We start from the raw sequence: 19391 nt of genomic DNA on the forward strand, positions 1-19391 counted from the left end.
TGAGTGTTTGGTTACAGAGCAGTTAACATGTCATAAATATGCATAAACATAGTTTTTTAAAGAATATTATGAATAAAGAAAACTATTTAACATGGGTCATGGTAAGAACTATATATATTATCTTGTACATATTATTATCTAACAAATAAATCAATGGTTATTTTATAAATGTTGATGTAAAAAAAAACTGCTTGAGCAATCATGCTCTCTTTTAAGCTAATACTGCAAGGTCATTCCAAATCTCAAAAGTGATATGAAGTGTTAAAAAAAACAGTTTGGCTCTTGTTTCTGTAGCATGTAGAAATTATTTTATTTTTGTGCATTAATGAAATAGTCACTATCAGTTGTGCAAAATTTACTGTTAATTTACAAATCTGCATTTGGCATATATAGATTTAAAAAAAAAAGATAAGAAACAATATTTGGTTAATTAATAACTGCTTTTCTAAAGTTAACTATTCATCCAGTGATAGAAAAAAGTATTTTTGTCTGAATTGGAAAATATATTATTATTTTTTTTAGAAAACACTGATCTGTGTAGAAACACTAATTCAAAAGTTATCTTGTTTCAGTCATAAGAAACAAAAAGTATTCTAAACTTACAAAGTAATTTTCATGTGTCATGATTTTACATGGTGAGTCCTGTTTGTTTTTTTAACATCTGTGGCAAACTTAAAATGTGTGTTTAGAATAAATTACAAAAAAATTATATAAGCACATTTCTGATTTTGTGTATTATTCATCAAATACTTGATGACAAAAACCCACTTGAAATAAAAATGTATCTCAGAACGACAGGCATGGATATTAACATTATTGACAAGGAGAGAACAATATTTCAACTTTTCTAGGTCATCTTCAGTTCTTAACCTGAAGATGATCTAGGAAGGTTGAAACATTGTTCTATTCTTATCAATAGTGTTAATATCCATACCAGCCATTCTGAGATGCATATAGTCACCAAATAGTGAAAAAATACATTTTTTACTCTCAGTGGGATAAGGTGAATATGAAATGATCTCTACAACATTAAATTTTGTGTTACTGTATTTTATTTAAATATTTGTACATGTATTAGAATAAAAAGTTCAATTTAGCACAAAAGAAATGAAGGTGAAAATGATGTAACCACAAGTAGAATAGGATAAATAGTCAATGGAAAAACTTTCATAATGAGAATGTGAACAAGCAGAAAGTGGGGTTTTTATTTTTTATTAAAAAGAATAGTAAATAATTTGTAATTCTAAAACATGTAATATTACTTTCAATTAACACAAAAGCTTGAAAATGAAGAAACCCAAAATAAAAAAACAAAAAAACATTTAGTAATACCTTTCTCCTCTTATGGAAAAAAAAAACACTTGACAAAAACATGCACTTATAAAGGGAAATTATCAGTTTATGAATCTAAATATTACTTTTTTCACATTTAATATACAACTTATAAGATAATGAATGAATTGAAACTTGTGTGTCTGCAGTTTAGAAAGCACTACAAGTTCATTGAAGCAAGTTAGTTTAATTAAATATGATCATGTATAGCCCAATTATCAACATGCCAGGCTACAGTTATGCAGATCCACTACTTGCATCCCATTACTACTGAAAAAACAAAATCTAACTCCTCATTTAAGATCCATGGGTATGTTACAAGAGTTGGTTGTGGGTGCTATTGACTAACTTCTTTCTTTCTAATCTCTCACTTCAAAATTAAGGATGGCTAGTGCAGATAACCCTGGAGTAGCTTTGCACAAATTTTGTAAATAAATCAATTGGTTGTAACCACTTTTATTTATATAATTAATATTTTTTTGTTTCTCAGAAACAGAAATTTATTTAAAATAGATTGCCTCAGAAACATATAAACATTATATGGGTGGAATTAAGAGTTTTACCTACAGGTTGGCACATTTTAGAGTCCTGCCAGATTCTGCTATTAATAATCAATGGTTTGAAGAACTTGTACTTGTGACATTCAAGAGGCAGTTAGCTTAATTGGTTAAAAACCATGCTTGGTTAGCAAAGCCACAAGTTCACATTCTACTTCATCTCATTTATAACTTAATTTTAAAATATTCTTTTCAGAGGAGAGTTATTTGTTTCTACAGTAGTTTTGTTTGAAAATTTTAGTTACATAACGTATAGGTTTTATAAAAAGGTTGAAAGCAATATGTTGTCAGTAAAATTGCCATATATATAATTAAGTTTAAATAGGAATGTTTGAGTGTCAAAGAAATGCAAATCTTTAAGATAGATGTATTGTGTAAGTATAATGATTAGATAAAAGTATTTGAAGTATTAATCTAGATAAAGATATTTCACTTCATATATAGATATTTGTACAGATAAATTAAGAGAAAATAAAGTTAGTATAGTGTATTTCAATGTCATAATTAATATCATCTTCTCTAGAATAGCTAATGGATGAATTAAAGAAAGAATCTTTGTTTGGTAGTTCATATTAAATGCTGTAAAGTATCAATAAGAAAGGTATGATAATTAATTGAAGTACATTTGGGTTCTATTTTGATGCTGTGTTTCTAACAGTTTCTTATTGAAGAATGGGATGTGAGTATGCCTGTTATGGATATTAAAAGATAGGAGGTAGTATTGGAACCTTTAAATTTATCAAGTGTGTATGTTTCATTAAAAACAGAAGAGTTTGTATTGAAAACCTTCTATTAACTTTGTCGAAAAAAAAACAAAAAAAAAACTAGTGCCTGATATCCCTGTTAGCATTAACTCAGTGCGCAGGTGATTGCCCAAATTTGCCAAGCAGTAAACAGTTTGTATCAAAACTATTTCTCTCCAACTTTTCTCTTTATGCCACTCCTGTTTTCACAACTATTTTACAAGATTGTGTGTGATATAGGTGTGATGTGAATCAGTTGTGTTCGTGTTTACAATCATTTTGTAGTTTGTTTATATTCATGCAACTGAGGAACATAACTTGTTATACTTTTTAGAATATCTTGTACTTGTTAAGTTCATTGCAACATAGTTTTGTTAATAGCCCTAATTAATGAAGTGTTTGCAGAATGGATCGAAAAATTATTTGCTATAGTATAAAGTTAATAGTTTGAATATGTTAAGAAAAGATTAATAGAATTAAAACATGTTTCCACATGTTTTACCAAAAGGTATTTGATCCTGAGACATTGTAGTTTTCAAGAAAACCTGGTTTGTTTTATTTGTTTTAAAGATAAAGAGAGAAGAATTGTGGTTTAATCTAGATTTTTAATATGTTTTTGTAATACTGACCAAAGGTTTTGAGCAAAAACAAAAGCTTGAATAGGTGTGCAATCCATTTTATGCAATACCTTTAGCACATTTCTTTGTGAGGTAACTTTCAGCCCATTTATTGTTTTTAACCCTATTCTTGTTACTTGTTTATATTTTCATTAAAAGGCTGAATCTTTTTGATTTAAAAATGTTAAAAGCTGCTTTTATAAATAAATTCCTTTGTATAAAACAGTTAAATGTCAGTGATATAAAATAAAGCTTTTTTTTTTCAATATTTGGTGGCTGGATTTGTTGTTTTTATACTGATACAAAAATTGAACATTCAAATTTTGTTTTTTGCAGAATAGTTCATAATGAGCAAGTTGGAGTGCATTACATGTAGCATTGGACATAAAAGAAACAAGAATCTAGGTGTAGGTCAAGAGAGCTAACGTTGATCGTTTGTGTTTTTGACAGTGCCGGTGTAGCAGTGTCTGACATGGACTACGATTTTTTAAACATGGATCTGATGTCAGGAGATATGGAAGTGCCGGTAGATTTCTCAAGCATCAACGTTAGTGACCTTGTGGCCTACACCAAAAGAGAATAAGACTGTATCTAGAAATTTGGGAGAATCCTTGAAGATGCAGCAGGATCTGTGTACCTTCAAATATAAAACGTTTGGGCATTCTAACTTGCTCTTATGGACATGTTGGTTTCTTTAAAGCTAGATTAATCTTTTACTTTTTATGCTATCAACATACTAGAAAGTTTATGAAGCAGATTGAATATTCAGAATATTTCTTTATAGACATTTAGTGTATTATCCACTTTAATACTTCATTAAGTGGAGTGAAATTAATATTTGTAAACATCTTGAAATGTGTGTGTAACAAAATAAAAAGGACTTGAACAATAATGGTTTATTTACATTAATATTAAAATAATTTGTAATTGGTAATAATTTAAGATTTGAGATTACTAGTGAAACAATGCTTATTATATTGTCATACATAGCTAAAAAATGTTTGAGTATGCTATTATGATACTTTTCATTGAGGTTTTAAAAGGTAGAAGTATGCTTAACATTTTAGAGTACCTATTACACCAAGGATAAAAGTTGTACACTAACTTGAACACAAAAATTAAAGACAAAGACAACTTTTATTGTAAATCTAAAACAGGGGAAATTAACTCCAGTTATAACCAGCTATACAGCATGTTATGAGTCACTTTTAACTGATTCCAATTCAACACAGTAGAATAATTTCTAAGTTTTATATAAAGTCATTTCGTGGTTTATTTCTAATACAGAATGTATCATTGTTATATTTTATCCCTGTTTCATTTTGCAAATATCTAACCTATTAAAGTACAAAAAATGTATGTCAGGCACAAAAGTCATTTATATATTTAACGTTTTTAAAAAAATTCAGTTTACTTTAATAAATTGTTGTTTTGCAAAAAAAATCTTTATTTTGTGTGTAGGTCATAGTGGATGTGTCTGTTTTTTTGCATTCTAGTATTGAAACTAAACTTAAAACATTTCATTTTGAGTAATAAGTCTCACGTTAAATTAGTATTTCACAAAACATAAAAATTTTCATTTTATTTTGTTAAAACTTCCTCCACCCTTATACTGTAAAGATTTTCAGAAAACTTTTGGTGCACTGTGAACATCCATAATTATTAAAAAGTAGTGGGAAAGTTAGGTGTTAGTGTCTAATAATATGCACATTTAGAACACAAATCACCAGAACAAAGTAGTTATCCAATAATCAGTACATCTAGTTGATATCTGTAAAATTCATCAATTTAGTGGACATTCATTAGTAAACTGCTGTTTTAGGTATCCCCATAGCCAGTTATTATTAAGTGGTCCTTCCAACAGTGTGTAACCATTTTCAATATTGGGAAGCTTTGTTTAGCTGTGTATTGCATCACATCCTAAGGTACAGGCCTTAGGCTACATTAAGTATATAGCACCTTCATGTGATCAAGAATCATTCTTTATTTATAATGAATAATATTCATGGTATTGATGGTTGAATACTTACAAGGACCATCCATGTACATCATGGATTATTTCAAGGTAAGGTGAATGATGTAGTTAGATCAGTGTGTGTTTATAGACCCACAATAAAACATAACTGTAAACTTAGATTTTGCTTAACATACAGATCCAAATTTTTAAATAAAATCATTTAAAGTTTTCAAGTGTTAATGTCACAGTTGAGAAGAGCTTTGAAACATTTTCATTGTAGACATTTTTTTCTTCAGAGTTAAGTAGTGATTAACAAACCTTGTGAACTTTATAAAGAACTAAGCCAATATCAACCTTATCAGAAATGCTCAAGTATGAGCAACATTATACAGATAAAGTTAAACAAGAGAAGTGTTAAAATTGCATGATAATTAATTGCTTCAATTTTACAAAATGAAATGAATGCTTAAAAAGTATAAAGGAATGAATTATTTTAAAATATGCAAAAAACAAATGGAAAATATGAAAACAGAAAAGGTTAAATATAATTAGATTTAACATTAATTTTGCATCTTTCTTCAGATAAGTGTAGAAAATGAAGTAGCAGTATAATTAATGTTAAAGCAATTAGATCACACGAACTCAAGTACTTAACAGGAATAACAGGTGAATATCCACGTTAAGAATTAAAAGCCAGTGTCTGTGAACTTATACTGTCATAAACACCTTTTAAGTATATTTACATTAAAGTATACTGTTAAATATTACCCTTAAATTAGTAACAAAATATTTGTTTTGAATAAATTAGTAACCAAATCAAAGTTTTTAAGCACTTGAAATGTTAGTGAAGGTGATTTCTCTCAGGTTAGGGTGTTTGACAACTTGATATCAACATGGTGCTTTTTAATTTTGGTTTTTATCATATATTTGATCTTGTTTTGAAGTTTTCACAGTCAAGTAAATACAAGAAATCAGAATAAAAGTGTTGTTGTTTCTATGTTATATCGGTGCTATTTCTGTGAGTAACTGGTGCAGATGTATCATTTTACTAGTAAATATAAACAAGATTGAAAATCATTGTGATGAAACTTGGTGGCTTAATGCAAGACAAAAATAACAAAAGTTTGTAAGTGGTAGTTCTAGGACAGAAGCAGTTATTGGAGAAATGGAAAGTTCTTTCTTTTGATATTAATAGACAAAAATATGTTGAAGTAAACTTTTGTCTCTGTGTTGCTTTTCATAATCAGATAATGGCTGTTCTTTCAGAATCTTCAGTTCCCCTTTTGGTTTTTCACTAGTTTCAGTTATTTGTTTCAAGAAATTTTGTGGATATCCATGTTTTTAGAAGGCACCATGCAATTGGTTATACAACTTTTCAAGGAACCTTCATTGTTACCACACCAAACACAGTCTTGATCTTTCTGCTCAATCAAAGTGAATGCATTCTTCACTGCAAAAATTACATGGTGCATTCCATAAGCAGTGATTTTTGCTTAACTTTTATCTGGTGAAATAACTGGTTCTGTTCACAGTAATATTATACTCACTTTCATGTTTATTTGTTTTGAATGAATTTAATTTTTGCTTATTTTTAAAGAATGGAGTAATGGTGGCATATATTTTTGTTTTACTTTTTCATTGCTACCTTTGGACAAGAGGCATTTTTAACATGTTGAAGTGTGATATCTGTGACCACGGTGTATTAAAAAGTGCCATGTGGTGATTGGGTTAAGCTATGTTGTAAAGAAGGGTATCATTAAAATATGTCATAATTTGTTTGTGAAACTTTTGTTTAAAAATAAAGTATTAAAAAAATTATTTTGGGTCATTTTTCTTAGCAAAAGACAATAAGCAAAAAAAAACAAACAAATACAGTTTATAATTAATAACATAAGGGGATAAGTATGAAAAAACTGTGTGTAAAATTCCAGTATAATGATCATAGTTGCCAAAAAACCCTTTGTATTTTACTGCATAAATTTTAAAAGGAATACAATAGCACCAGTAGACACAATACAGATTATGATATTGAAGTGGCAAAGATAATTATAAACAGTGCACAGACTGGTTGTTTAATTTATATACTTACTGTCTTTGAAATGTATTTTATAATACATTGTTTCTCGGAGAAAATACTGCTGTTATATAGATTTGTATTATATACAAGCTTTAGAGCATAATACGAAAAAGTTATGAGAATGATGGCAATAGGATGGGTAAAAGGGAATAAATATTGAAATAAAGAACTGTTACTTTGGAACAAACTGATTTTAACTAAAAGTTTCCATTCTTTCTAAAAAAACATTTATTGCCCAGTGATTTTTAGAGTTCTTTTAATTTTTGATCTCTCATCTTATTCTTAAAATATAATAGTATTTATAATGAAATGTAATGGGGACATTGCTCTCTCTCCCTCTAGTCAACAGTTCTGAGGGTTGATACCTCAGCCTAAGGTTCTTGGACTTGATTGTTTTGTCTATGTGTAACATAAAATGGGTTTGTTCTGTTTGCTACTAAGAAGTGACAAATACAATAAATGTCTTGCAAAATTCTGTGAAATATGTTTCATGTTTATAAGCTTATAAAGGCTTGGAAGGCCTCTTATTCTTTCTTAGCTGTTAAGGTTCTACCATTCAGTATACCATAGTTCTTATCTTGGATATTAAATTATTAAAACAGTTTTTAATTCCAAATTTGAGTTATCTTTGGAATGTTTGTCTCTTTAACCCATTTATTAATTGAAATTGATTTTGGCTAAATACCAATTCTAAGCATAAATCAGTAGTCTCATCTAGTAGTATGTTCATAGATAAAGATTCAGTGTCTAGGCTAGCTAGAAATACTTCACCATTAAACCTCGTATTAACCATTTTATTGTGAAATGTAAAATCATCTTTTTGGATATAACTGTTACAAGTACACTACTTTAGAAAAGGCTTTATAATTAAGCTGTAATTGAAACAACCCATATGAAGTACTTTGGGTAAAATAAGACAACTAGCTTTGTGAACCTGATGTAATATGTACAGAGATCAAGATCTCATTGGTCTAATATTGTTATAGAACTTGCTATACAAAATGTTTTAATTAAATGTAATAAATTTATTTTTTTCTGTTATTGTAGAATTATTGGCCAATCTAGAGAACTCAGTAATGTACTGACTGACAGTCTTGACTTTTTCAGTGTAGTTTCTTATGGGTGTCTGCAGGCTATGTTTCACAAGGTGGCAAGATGACAAAATTATACCTAATTTATAACTAGGGAAATGCAAAATTGATAATCTGGTAATTACTCTGCATACAAAATCCCAAACATTTGATTGAGAAACTGGTACAACAGCCTTTTGCTTCTTTGTAATAAAATTTTGATAATGCAAAACTGTGCCAGTGTACGTGTGTCTACAATGTACAACTATTAATTCCACTAGAATCAAAAGGAAATTAAATATTATTCAAAAGAATAATTTTGCACATATTAAACTAGAATGTGTTTTAAACTTTCCATTCAGATATTTTTTTCAAGATTTGCCTTTCTCAGTGATAATGTTTTATTTATGAATTTCATTGCCAAGTATGACTAATTTATTACTGGTCCAAGAATGAACTACTTGAAAACCCTGAACATGTCTCCTATGTTGTACTTATGATGTTGGGAACATCTGAATCAGGTGATGGATAAAAGTATAACAGGGAAAGCTCTATCCACAACCACAGATCTCAGTAAGCTCTGTTTGTAACTCATCTCTTTCACCCTAGTTCAGGGATCAACTATTTAGCTAACATGTGGAGATTCTAAACATGTCTGTAACACTATACCCTTGACACCAAAGGTGCTGGCCAAAAGTTATTAAGGTAAAATTCTGAACACAACCACAGGTCCTTCAGAATGAAGTAAAAAAGTCTTGCTAGTGACAAGGGTGTAGTAAATGAAGATTTGGACAATTTTCTGAGCATTACAGGTAGGTAACTGCTTAGAATGGCTGGTCTCCATAACAGGCTGTACAGTGCCTGATGTGTTTATACAGTTTTATCCTAGATTTAATTTAGCACTGGAGTGAATTGCAATTTTGGTATTATTAGACAAGCATTGCTAAATTGTGTTTAAAGTTTCACTCAGTGGGAAATTGAGAAATCAGTTGGGCCATGTTTAAGTTTCAGAAGAGTGCATACCACAGAGACAATTCTAGAGATGTTTCAGTCATCATTCTAGTTTTGAGCAGCAAAGCACTTACTTTGCCCATTAAAGATTGAGTTTACAGGTGAACTGTTTGTACTTGAACATACAGTAAGGTAGACAAGACTATTGGTTTTGACAGAAAGCTTGACCAGGTACAGGAGAACCAATAAATGGTGGTAAACACTGCTATGATGGCTCTGGGAAACTAACTGAACCCAATTAAACTTTTCCATTTACTATGGGTGTACAATGAATATTGTATTGAAATGTTTGGATTGTCAGTGTAGCTCTCTCTCTCTCTCTCATGGCTGGATGAATCTTAGTACATGCCTGTCAGAGTGTAGGGGCTAGAGATATAGATCCTTGCTGTTTCAAACAATAATAGACCTTGTGGTATACCATACACTGAGAAAAAACACATTTTGGGCCTACTGACATAAACTTCATTTGGAGAATGGAGATAAATTAGAGGTGAATCTTTTATGTCTATGAGGCTTACTCACATAAAGAAAGTTGTTGTTTCAGACCTTTATTCTAGAATCAGTATTCTTGAAATGAAAGTACCATGAAACTTATCATTCCCTTTCATGTGTGCAATCAGTGAACTTACTTTTCTTTAGGAGAGTTATCTGGTGCTGGTCAGATCAGACTACAGATCATGAACAGTAAACTGCAAAAGTATATATGGGAGAGAAAGTCACAACACCTATACTTACACAAGTGATGTTCGGAGGTATATGACTGACATAGTCTAATGTGTCAGTGATATATAATACAGTTGTAGAATCCACGTATAAAATGAGGTGTATGATATTAAAGAAACAAGCAGCATTAGCTCAAATAGTTATTTGTTTGAAAAGGGATGAAATCCTGGTGTTGTTCTGGATTAAGTTATGGATAATCATTTTTCAGTTTTTTGCTGGAATGATTATTGAGATGGTGAACAAGTTAGAAATAACTCTAATAGGAGTAATACTAAGATTGCCTTTTCCATGTCCAAGAGTAAGTGTTGCCATTTCTATCATAGTGATTGCTAGTTATACAGTAGGATATTCTGTTAGTAAACAAATAACCATGATTAATGTTTCATGATGAGCAAATTAAGGAACTGGGGCTAGCATGAGCACTCCATGTTGTGCAGCAAGGTAAAGCACAACAAGCCCAGATTAATGTAGTATGGATGCATATAACCTGTGGCACTTTTGTAAACTGTTATGAATGCAGGAAAGTATGCTGTACTGTTATCAATTGTTGTTCCATGGTTCTCCTCCTGTATTATAAATAGTGGTCCTTAGACATAACATTCTCAACACTTTATATGATACAAGGAATGGAGAGAACCAATGTATCGTCCTTGTGCTAATGCTTGATGAAAGTTCTGTTGGCTGCATTCATGTTGAGACATCTGGTACTGGTGTCAGCACTATACACCATGTTCCACCTAGAGAAAAAGTCTAATTAAGGTAAACTCTGGTTGTATATTTGGTTCTATTCTACAGAAACTAGTTCTGGATATTACTTGTGTGCTTTCAGAGATGGAATGAAGTCACCAGTATTTGTGGTCATGAAATGGGCATTAGTTAATGTCATCAAAGCCACTGGGTGAAGCATTGACAGAACACTGGATTGATCAGTTTGAAACACCATGTGTATCAGGGATCTAACTTCAACAGCAAACTGTTTTAAGAATTTTGTAGTATTTGGTGCGTTGAAGATGTGCACTTATCACACCCAGTCTAATGGTTTAAATGTAAGTATAGAATAAATATTAAAGTAAACAAATGTATGAACAAAGAATGACACGTATAAAGTATAGAGTTATATATATTAAAGAACAACTGAAGTAATAATATGAATTTGTTACATTATGTGTAACTGGAGACGTTACAGTACCTATATTTGCAAAAGTCGCATTTATCAGTTTATTCACAAAATCTTCTTTGATCATTTGTAGTTTCTCATGAAACATTCTGTTCCAGGCAGCAGAAACACTATTTTTCTCTGCAGGACAGTAACCACTATGTTGTTCAATTTTTGTAAAGTGGATAAAAAAGTTAATTATTTAAATAGAGTTAAAACCACGTAGATGGCGAGAATATCAAAATTGAAAAGAAGTTTGAACAACTGCGAAGTTTTTATACATTTTTATTTAAATAAAAATGATGGTTGTAAACTACAATCTGATGGAGAGCGCTAGCTAGAAACGTCATCCTTTTTAAATAAAGACAAAAATTTGGTGATCTTTCAACCTCTAATTTAATTTTAACAATTTATATTCCTAATGATTTAATATATTAGTAATATGCACATATATCTTCAGTTGTAATCTATAACTATAGAAATAAAATTTGCGGGGTCAGTGTTCTTGTGATGTCCAAAACACATTGCACTCTCAACTTCTGCCCTGAGTTATGTATTATTAAATTCTTACTACCTTTAACTTATAGATACATATAATTACTTATTGTTTTGTGCATTTCTCCGAAAATGAAACCTGATATTACCATAGAAAAAACAAATCTAAATCTACAACTTAGGTATGAAAGTGGGTGGTATTTATCTCCAATGGTAGATCAGATGACATCTCGATGTTACAACATTCTTACTTACCAATGAGAATTGTAAATTAATCACTCAGGGCAAGCTTTACCTGGAGTTTAATCAGTTTGTAACAAGAGGTTTCCCACTGAGACAGCGATAAGTCTTCGTACTTACAACTAAAATTTACGCTAAAATCAGGAGTTCGGTTCCCCTCGTTGGAGACAGCAGATAGCCTGATGTGACTTTGCTATAAGAAAAAAACAACAACACATACACCCGGAACAAGAGGTTAACCATAACATTGTGGAGAAGAGTAGTCTAAGTGTAGTATAATCGACTGTCTGCCTAGTGACACAAGTGCGTACATTGTGTTCATGTTTTAAATATAGATTTTTTTATTGTGTTTTGTACAATTATGTTCAGTATCTAAATTTCTTTTTCGCTTCCTCAAAGAATTCAGATTTGTTTCATATTAAATATTTTGTTCGGAACTCCTATTATTCTGCGGATCTATTTTATCGGTCTAAGGAACACTACACAGAGATTAAAAAACAAAGCAAAACAACATCACAAAACCTGAATAATGATGTATTGAGTTTTTTGTGACAAAAAGCTAATACTTATGATATTTAGATGCTACGATAGTATCACGAACGACAATAATGGTTCATCTTGAGATCGCAAAGAATTGCAAAAAAATCCTAGCAAAATTTTCGGGGAAGAAAAAATCCCTTAAATAGTAAAGATTCAACTCAAACAACACACTAAAACATTTACTATTGACTGCTAAGGTTCTACACATATTATAACACACAAAAAAGCACGCATTTTATATTTGCAAAAGAAAAAAATTGTTATCAAAACGACACTTTTGTAATTTTTTCTGTTATTGTTCTTTTACCAGCCTACAACAAAAACAGATTGGTATATTGCACCCAAACCTTCTGTCGAATACTAAATAAGGTACTGCAAAGGTCGTAAGGATATTGAAAATTCAATTTCTCCCATAAATTTTCATTAGAAGTCACTTTTGATTTGTAAAGTTTTTTATCTATTAAATCCAAGATTTGCACAATTGTGTTAAGATTTGGGCTCTGTGGGGGTAATTCTATCATATTAATGATTCCAGCAGCTTCATTATTAGCTACATCATTTCTGCATAGATTGGATAAGTATTTAGGGTCATTAACTTCTTGGCAGTAGGACTCTTTATCAAATAATACGCTAAAAACTGGCTATACCCTAACGGGTGTGTGTGTGTGTGTTTTCTCATAGCAAAGCCACATCATACTATCTGCTGAGTCCACCGAAAGAAATCGAATCCCTGATTTTAATGTTGTAAATTTGTAGATTTACCGCTGTACCAGCGAGAGACAAAAATAATACCAAGTGTGTGTTTTTTTTACAGCAAAGCCACATCAGCTATCTGCTGGGTCCACCAATGGGAATCGAACCTCTGATTTTAGCGTTATAAGTCCGTAGCCTTACCATCGTACCAGCGGGGGATATACCCTGACAGATCAGTGTCTTGCTACTTGTGCTGGTCCATTATTCCATCTATTTTGCAAATATCTCTTGTTACTGCAGCATAAGCATAAAACCACCCCCAAATCATTACAATGCATCCTCAATGCTTCATGATAGGTGTTATGCATTGAGGTTTCTTTCATCTTTTACTGTTCTACTCTTTGAATCAAGTATTTCAAACTTTGGCTCATCCATCCATGATATCCTTTTCCAATCATCAGCTGTCCAGTTTTTGTACTTTTAAGCACATTTTAGTCTCTTGACAATATTTGAAGATCGAAGTAAAGGTTTTTTTTTTTTTTTTTTACTGCTGCACTACCGAATATTCCATAATCGTTGAGACTTTGTGATACTGTAGATATGGACACTTTCCTTTCATTTGGTACATGAGTTTATCTCCCACTTGAGATCAATGGCAGTTTTCCTTCTGTCCCGAAGGTTTAGTAAATGAAGATACTTAATATGAGTACCATTGAGTTTAGGAGTTCTACCACTTCCTTCCCTATTTTTAAATTTACTTATCTCGGTCTCACGATGCAGGGTGTTCTCTCTCTCTCTCTCGTTGTTTTGGTATATATATGTATATCCAGGAGGGTCAGGTGCACTTGACCTCTTCCTTTTTTTTGTTTATATGAACTGTTTAGCGTAATAATAATTACTACATGAGGGCTAGAGTAACCCCTATTTACTCAGGCCCTTAACAGGCTAATGTCCATGTATCTTTTACCAACTAATGTTTAGCTCATAGGTGGTCTGTTTTTATTTTAGTGCTTAATTATTATCATATATATATATTTACAAATAGTTCCTCACTAATGTCTAGCTCATAAGTAACCTGTTTTTATTTGAATACTTAATTATTATTATATATATATATCTATTTTTTTTGTTTTTTAAATCGTTTAATACTTTTTTCTTAATGACCTAATGTATAAATTAACCGGGGAGAGGTGCTTAGGACCATCTTCATCATATATGCAATACCTGTCGAGTTCGCATAATAGTTCATTTTTTCTCCAAATTTTATCGAAATATTTTATTGTACTATGTAGGAGTATATCTGCTATTGTTGGTGTGTTTGAATATTTATGCATAAACTTTGAAAAGGTGGTTCTAGACACTTTATATGCTGTAGTAAGTAGTGTATTTTGTGATGACTGTAATTTGTTTTTCAATTGTTATTTGGTTGCATTAATCCATGTTGGAGCTGCATAGTCTATTACAGGTCTTATATATGTTTTGTATATTTTTAGGATGTTTTCAGGTGTTGCTTGACTGATTTTATCAGTTAGACTCCTAGCATAGTTTGTTCTTCACTATATTTTAGTTTTTATATTATTTACATGGTTTGCCCATGTAAGTTTAGAATCATACGTTATTCCTAGAAAATTTTCAGATGTAGCAGTTTGTAGAAGTGCTCCATTCATGAAAATCTGTGGTTGTGCTTTTTGATGTTTTTTTTTACCTTGTAAATATCACTAGTTGTATTTTTGCTATGTTTATTTTGATTCTATATTTTTGGCAGTATTCACATATTCTGTTTAATTACGGTTGTATGTTTGTGGCTGCTAGTGCTGGTGTCGGGGCACTTTCCAGATTGCTACATCATCAGCGAACTGTGATGAATATCCATGATTTGGATCCTTAAATGGCATATTGTTCACATACATGATGAAGAGAATAGGGCTAACAACACCTCCTTGAGGGACGACAGCTTCTGGAGTGAAGAACTCTACATTGTCTGTTTTTCCAAAAAGTTAGAAAGCCAGTGAATTACTCCACGCGATAGTCTCGTTTCATTCATACGGAACCAGAGACAATTATGTCATACAGTGTCGAATGCCTTCTCAATGTCGAGGAAGCCAGTGACAGTGCATTCTCTTTTATTAAAGCTATCTATTATTGTTTCTGTTAATCTAACTAAATGACCTGTCGTTTGTCTAAATTTTCTGAACCTATTTTGTTCCTCAGGTAATTTTGATGTTATATCCAAAAATGTGGAGAGTCTATTGCTTATTATTCGTTCAAGAATTTTACCTACAAAGCTGGTCAGACTGATTGGTCGATAACTGTTTGGTTTATTGGCTGACTTTCCTTCTTCATGGTGCTCCCCGCTAGTACAGCGGTATGTCTCCGGATTTACAACGCTAACATCAGGAGTTCGATTCCCCTCGGTGGGCTGAGCAGATATCCCGATGTGGCTTTGTTATAAGAAAAACAAACAAACCTTCTTCATAGAAGATTAATATATTGGCTTTCTTCCAAGAAACTGGGATGTAACCAGAGTAAAATGATAAATTATAGATTGTTAAGAGATGGTCAAATAATTTCGGAAAGGCTTTTTTGATGATAATTATTTGTACGCGGTAATTTCCTAGTGACTTGTTTTTTGAGTTCTTTCTTTGCTGCTTGTTTGAGTTCTGTCAGTGTGATATTTTTATGGTTAGCAATATATTATTATAATCGCTTGTGTTGGTTGTTTTGTTGTTGTCGACATTGACTGGTAAATGTGGTTTGTATAATTCTGTGTTATTTGTTACATGATTGTTTACCGTATTGTAAAAATAGTTGTTCATGTATGAGCCGTTATGTGTTTTGAAAGTGTTTTGTAGTTGTTGTCTGAAGGCTTCAGGTTTTTTCTTTCTTGGTATGCGCTAAGGTGTTGTTATGTTCTAGTGTTGGGTATTTCCTTGGTATTACTTTGTTGGTGAGTCCTTTTAGATGTGATCAAAATTTTCTTGGGTCTGTTTTTTTTTTAGTTAGTTGGGAGCAGAAGTTATCCCATTTTTCCTGTTTTAGCAATTTAATTTCTGCTCTGATTTTATTTCTAATACTATTAATTTGTGTTTTTATTTCTTTATCTCTTATTGTCATGAGCTGTTTTCTTAATTGTCTTCGTTATTTAATCAGTGTTATTAGTTGTTTGTTTGGTTTCCATGTGTTATTTATAGTTTTCGGTTGTTACTTTGGTACAGTGTCCTTTGCTGCTTTTAGTAGGCACTCCGTGATTATTTGACTGTAGCTGTCAATTTCTAATGTGTTGTTGGCTTTATGCTTAATATTGTCTGGTAATATATTATCTAGTTCTTTTTTATATTCTTGCCAATTCGCTTTTTTTGTAGTCGAACTTATCTTGTTTAAAGGTTATATCTTTACGGGGGCGAGATCGAAGACACACGATATACGTAGATGGCCATTTTCAACATCTTCTCTCACATTAAATTTCACTAACTGCTGACTCATGTTGAAAGAGGTGAGGTAGATATCAAAAATGTCACTTGTATTTGGGGCATACATAGTATGCGTAGGTGTACCGTCGTTTATTAGGGCTATGTTATTTTCATCGATGAACTGTAATAGGTATCTTCCGTTTGTGTTGGTGGATTTACATGTAAAATTCTTATGTTTACTATTCAGATCATCTATTACAATTGTATTTTGGTTTTGGTAAAAGATGTTGTGGAATAGGTTTATATCAACGCATTTTGTTGATGAACAATAAATTCCTGCTACTGTTATAACTGAATGTTTATCTAACAGAATATCAACAATTATATTTTCATTATTGCTTTCCATATTAATTTCAGTTATTGAAAGGATGTTTTCATATAGCAACATAATTCCTCTGTTAATGTCATGGTTGTTTGTTTTATCTTTCCTGATTGCTGTATAATATCTTAAATCTATTGTTAGGATAGATCAGGGTTTCACTTAAAATAATAATATCAGGGTTATTATCTTGTATTATGTCTTCGATCTCCTGTTTCTTGGAAGCAAGTGCACCTGGGATGTTGATACAGCTGTGAATTTATATTTTTAGTAGGTATCCAGTGATTGTTGTTATTAATTGCGGTATGTATGGTATTATGTGTTTTTTTCAGTGCTTGTGATGAGATCAATGCAGTTTTTTTTTTGGGACAGTTTGGTTAATTCTGCAATGAAATCTGTAAAGATGTTTTTAATTAAATTTACTATTAAACTAGTTTCGTCATTTGTGCTTTCTGTTATTGTATGAGTGTTGTTTTCTTGGGAGTTTATTGTGTGTTGTTTACCTTCAGCTTTTGTGTATATGTCACTGTACCTGTTGTTGTACCAGTGTTTGTTTGTTGTATGTTTGTATATGTTGAATCGTTTGTAGTCGGTTTTACTGTTTTTATTTCATAAATGCTTTGCTTAATTTTTGTATTTGTCACAACCTTTGTAGCTCGCTGTAGGTTTTACTTGTTATTTTTCGCCCATAGATATGTGGTGCTCACCGCCACATTCACAGCACCTCGGTGTTGCGAGACATGTCGCTGATACATGACTATAGCTTTGGCAATTGTAGCATTGTGTAACTACCATTGCTGGTGTTTTCAGTTGCTCTACTTGAAATCTTTGATACCATAGAGTGACACCGTTGTTTGTCAGTTCCAAAGTATAATAGTTTTGTTCTGGGTCTACTCTAATTAAGTTTGTTTTTTTGTTACTTTTCAAACCATACTTTCCACTTTGATGTAAAGTATTCTTTGATCCTCTAGTGCTTGCTGTGTATCTTCTATGGTTATTGAATAATGAATCCCCCACAAGTTACGATAGCCTTGAACTGTGGGTTGCTACCTTGTAGGTTAATGTTTTCTGGTGTGAAAGCGTCTTTCGGCCATTCTTTAAGAAGCTTGTTGAGGTCAATGGTTTCTTGTTCTCGGACAATAGAACCATCCCTGGGTAGAAGCTTGACACTGACTATAATAACACTTGCATAAGGCCATTAATGGAGAAGTGTTTGCCTCGTTTGAATCTAAATCTAATTTCTGGTCACCTAATGAACTAGACCTACTTTACTTGTTTTTTGGGCCACTGGTAAAATATGTGTCTTGATTCTTGGACGTCATGTCGCTACTGTGTTTTGCAGTTGTCGGCATCGCTCTTTGTATGGCGACCCGCGCTTTCGCCAACCAGGTGAAATCTCAAGTTGTCTCGCATATTTCAGTTTCTGTTTCTTTCTTCTATGAATACTCGCTAGTGCTCTTTTGCCCAGATAAATGAAGATAATTCACTCATAAGGAAGGTTAGAAGTCTTGCCTATACTTGCCTATAGTTTCCTATATTTTCAGGAGCTCACTAATAACTCGTTCGTCTTTCAGCTTATTCTAACCAAAGAAAAACAAAAACTCCTCATCCCAGGATGTACTTGATAGTGTTTGGGGAGCATTTCAAGTCTGTAGCTATTTGCTTAAGAATCAAATCAACATTACATAAAGCTATAAAGCTTTTATGCGGACTGTCTGCTCTACTGACAATTCTTTACGCTTTTTGGGCCTTGGTATGCAATAAAACTTAATATATAGTGTTGAACACTCTTGATGACGAGAAACCCACCTGAAATAAAAAATGTATCTCAGAACGGCTGGTATGGGTACTAACACTTTTATTGATAAGGAGAGAACAACGTTTCTACCTTCTTAGGTCATCTTCAGGTTAAAATTTGCTACCATATCAAGTGATCCTTTGTCCAAGCGAGATAAACAAAAACTGAGAATTAAAAAACCTGTAAATAAAGAAAGTAAAAAGTAAGGACACAAGGCATGAAATATACTGTAGACATTATTTACTGAAACTATAGTCCCCTATTTTGGCTTCGTGCTGTTACTTAGAATTATATTTGGTGGAGTAAAAACAGAGATTTGTTGTTTGAGTAAACAATGTCTACCATATGTCTCCAGTTTTGCTTCCTTACTTTTTACGATCCATTTAACAGGTTTTTAAATTCTCAACATTTTATTTATCATCCATGATATGTTGATCTGTGAAACTTTTTATTTATTTATTCTCAGTTAGAAGTTACTGAATTCACAAATTTATATCAAACGTTTGAGTGATTGCACGGGATTTCAGCAGCTAAATATCAGAGAAACCAATTCATCGATACAAGTTATCAACTATTAATTTTTTCTGTGCATG

At 31.7% G+C, this 19391-nt stretch overlaps 1 protein-coding gene across 4 annotated transcripts in view; it reads left to right on the top strand.

The window, feature by feature from the left end:
- LOC143232079 (signal transducer and activator of transcription 5A-like) overlaps positions 1-7758 on the top strand; it is an 87275-nt gene extending 79517 nt beyond the window's left edge. For 2 of the 4 annotated variants that reach the window (XM_076467138.1, XM_076467139.1), the window contains exon 22: positions 3700-7758. In XM_076467138.1, coding sequence (XP_076323253.1) covers positions 3700-3832 — 133 coding nt within the window. In that variant the 3' untranslated portion in view covers positions 3833-7758. Of the gene's footprint in view, positions 1-3585 lie in introns of all 4 variants that reach the window. The other 2 variants (XM_076467140.1, XM_076467141.1) reach the window with 1 other exon arrangement.
- The last annotated feature ends 11633 nt before the right edge of the window (positions 7759-19391 follow it).

This window comes from Tachypleus tridentatus, chromosome 11 (assembly GCF_004210375.1).
Source record: "Tachypleus tridentatus isolate NWPU-2018 chromosome 11, ASM421037v1, whole genome shotgun sequence".
Lineage (NCBI taxonomy): Eukaryota > Metazoa > Arthropoda > Merostomata > Xiphosura > Limulidae > Tachypleus > Tachypleus tridentatus.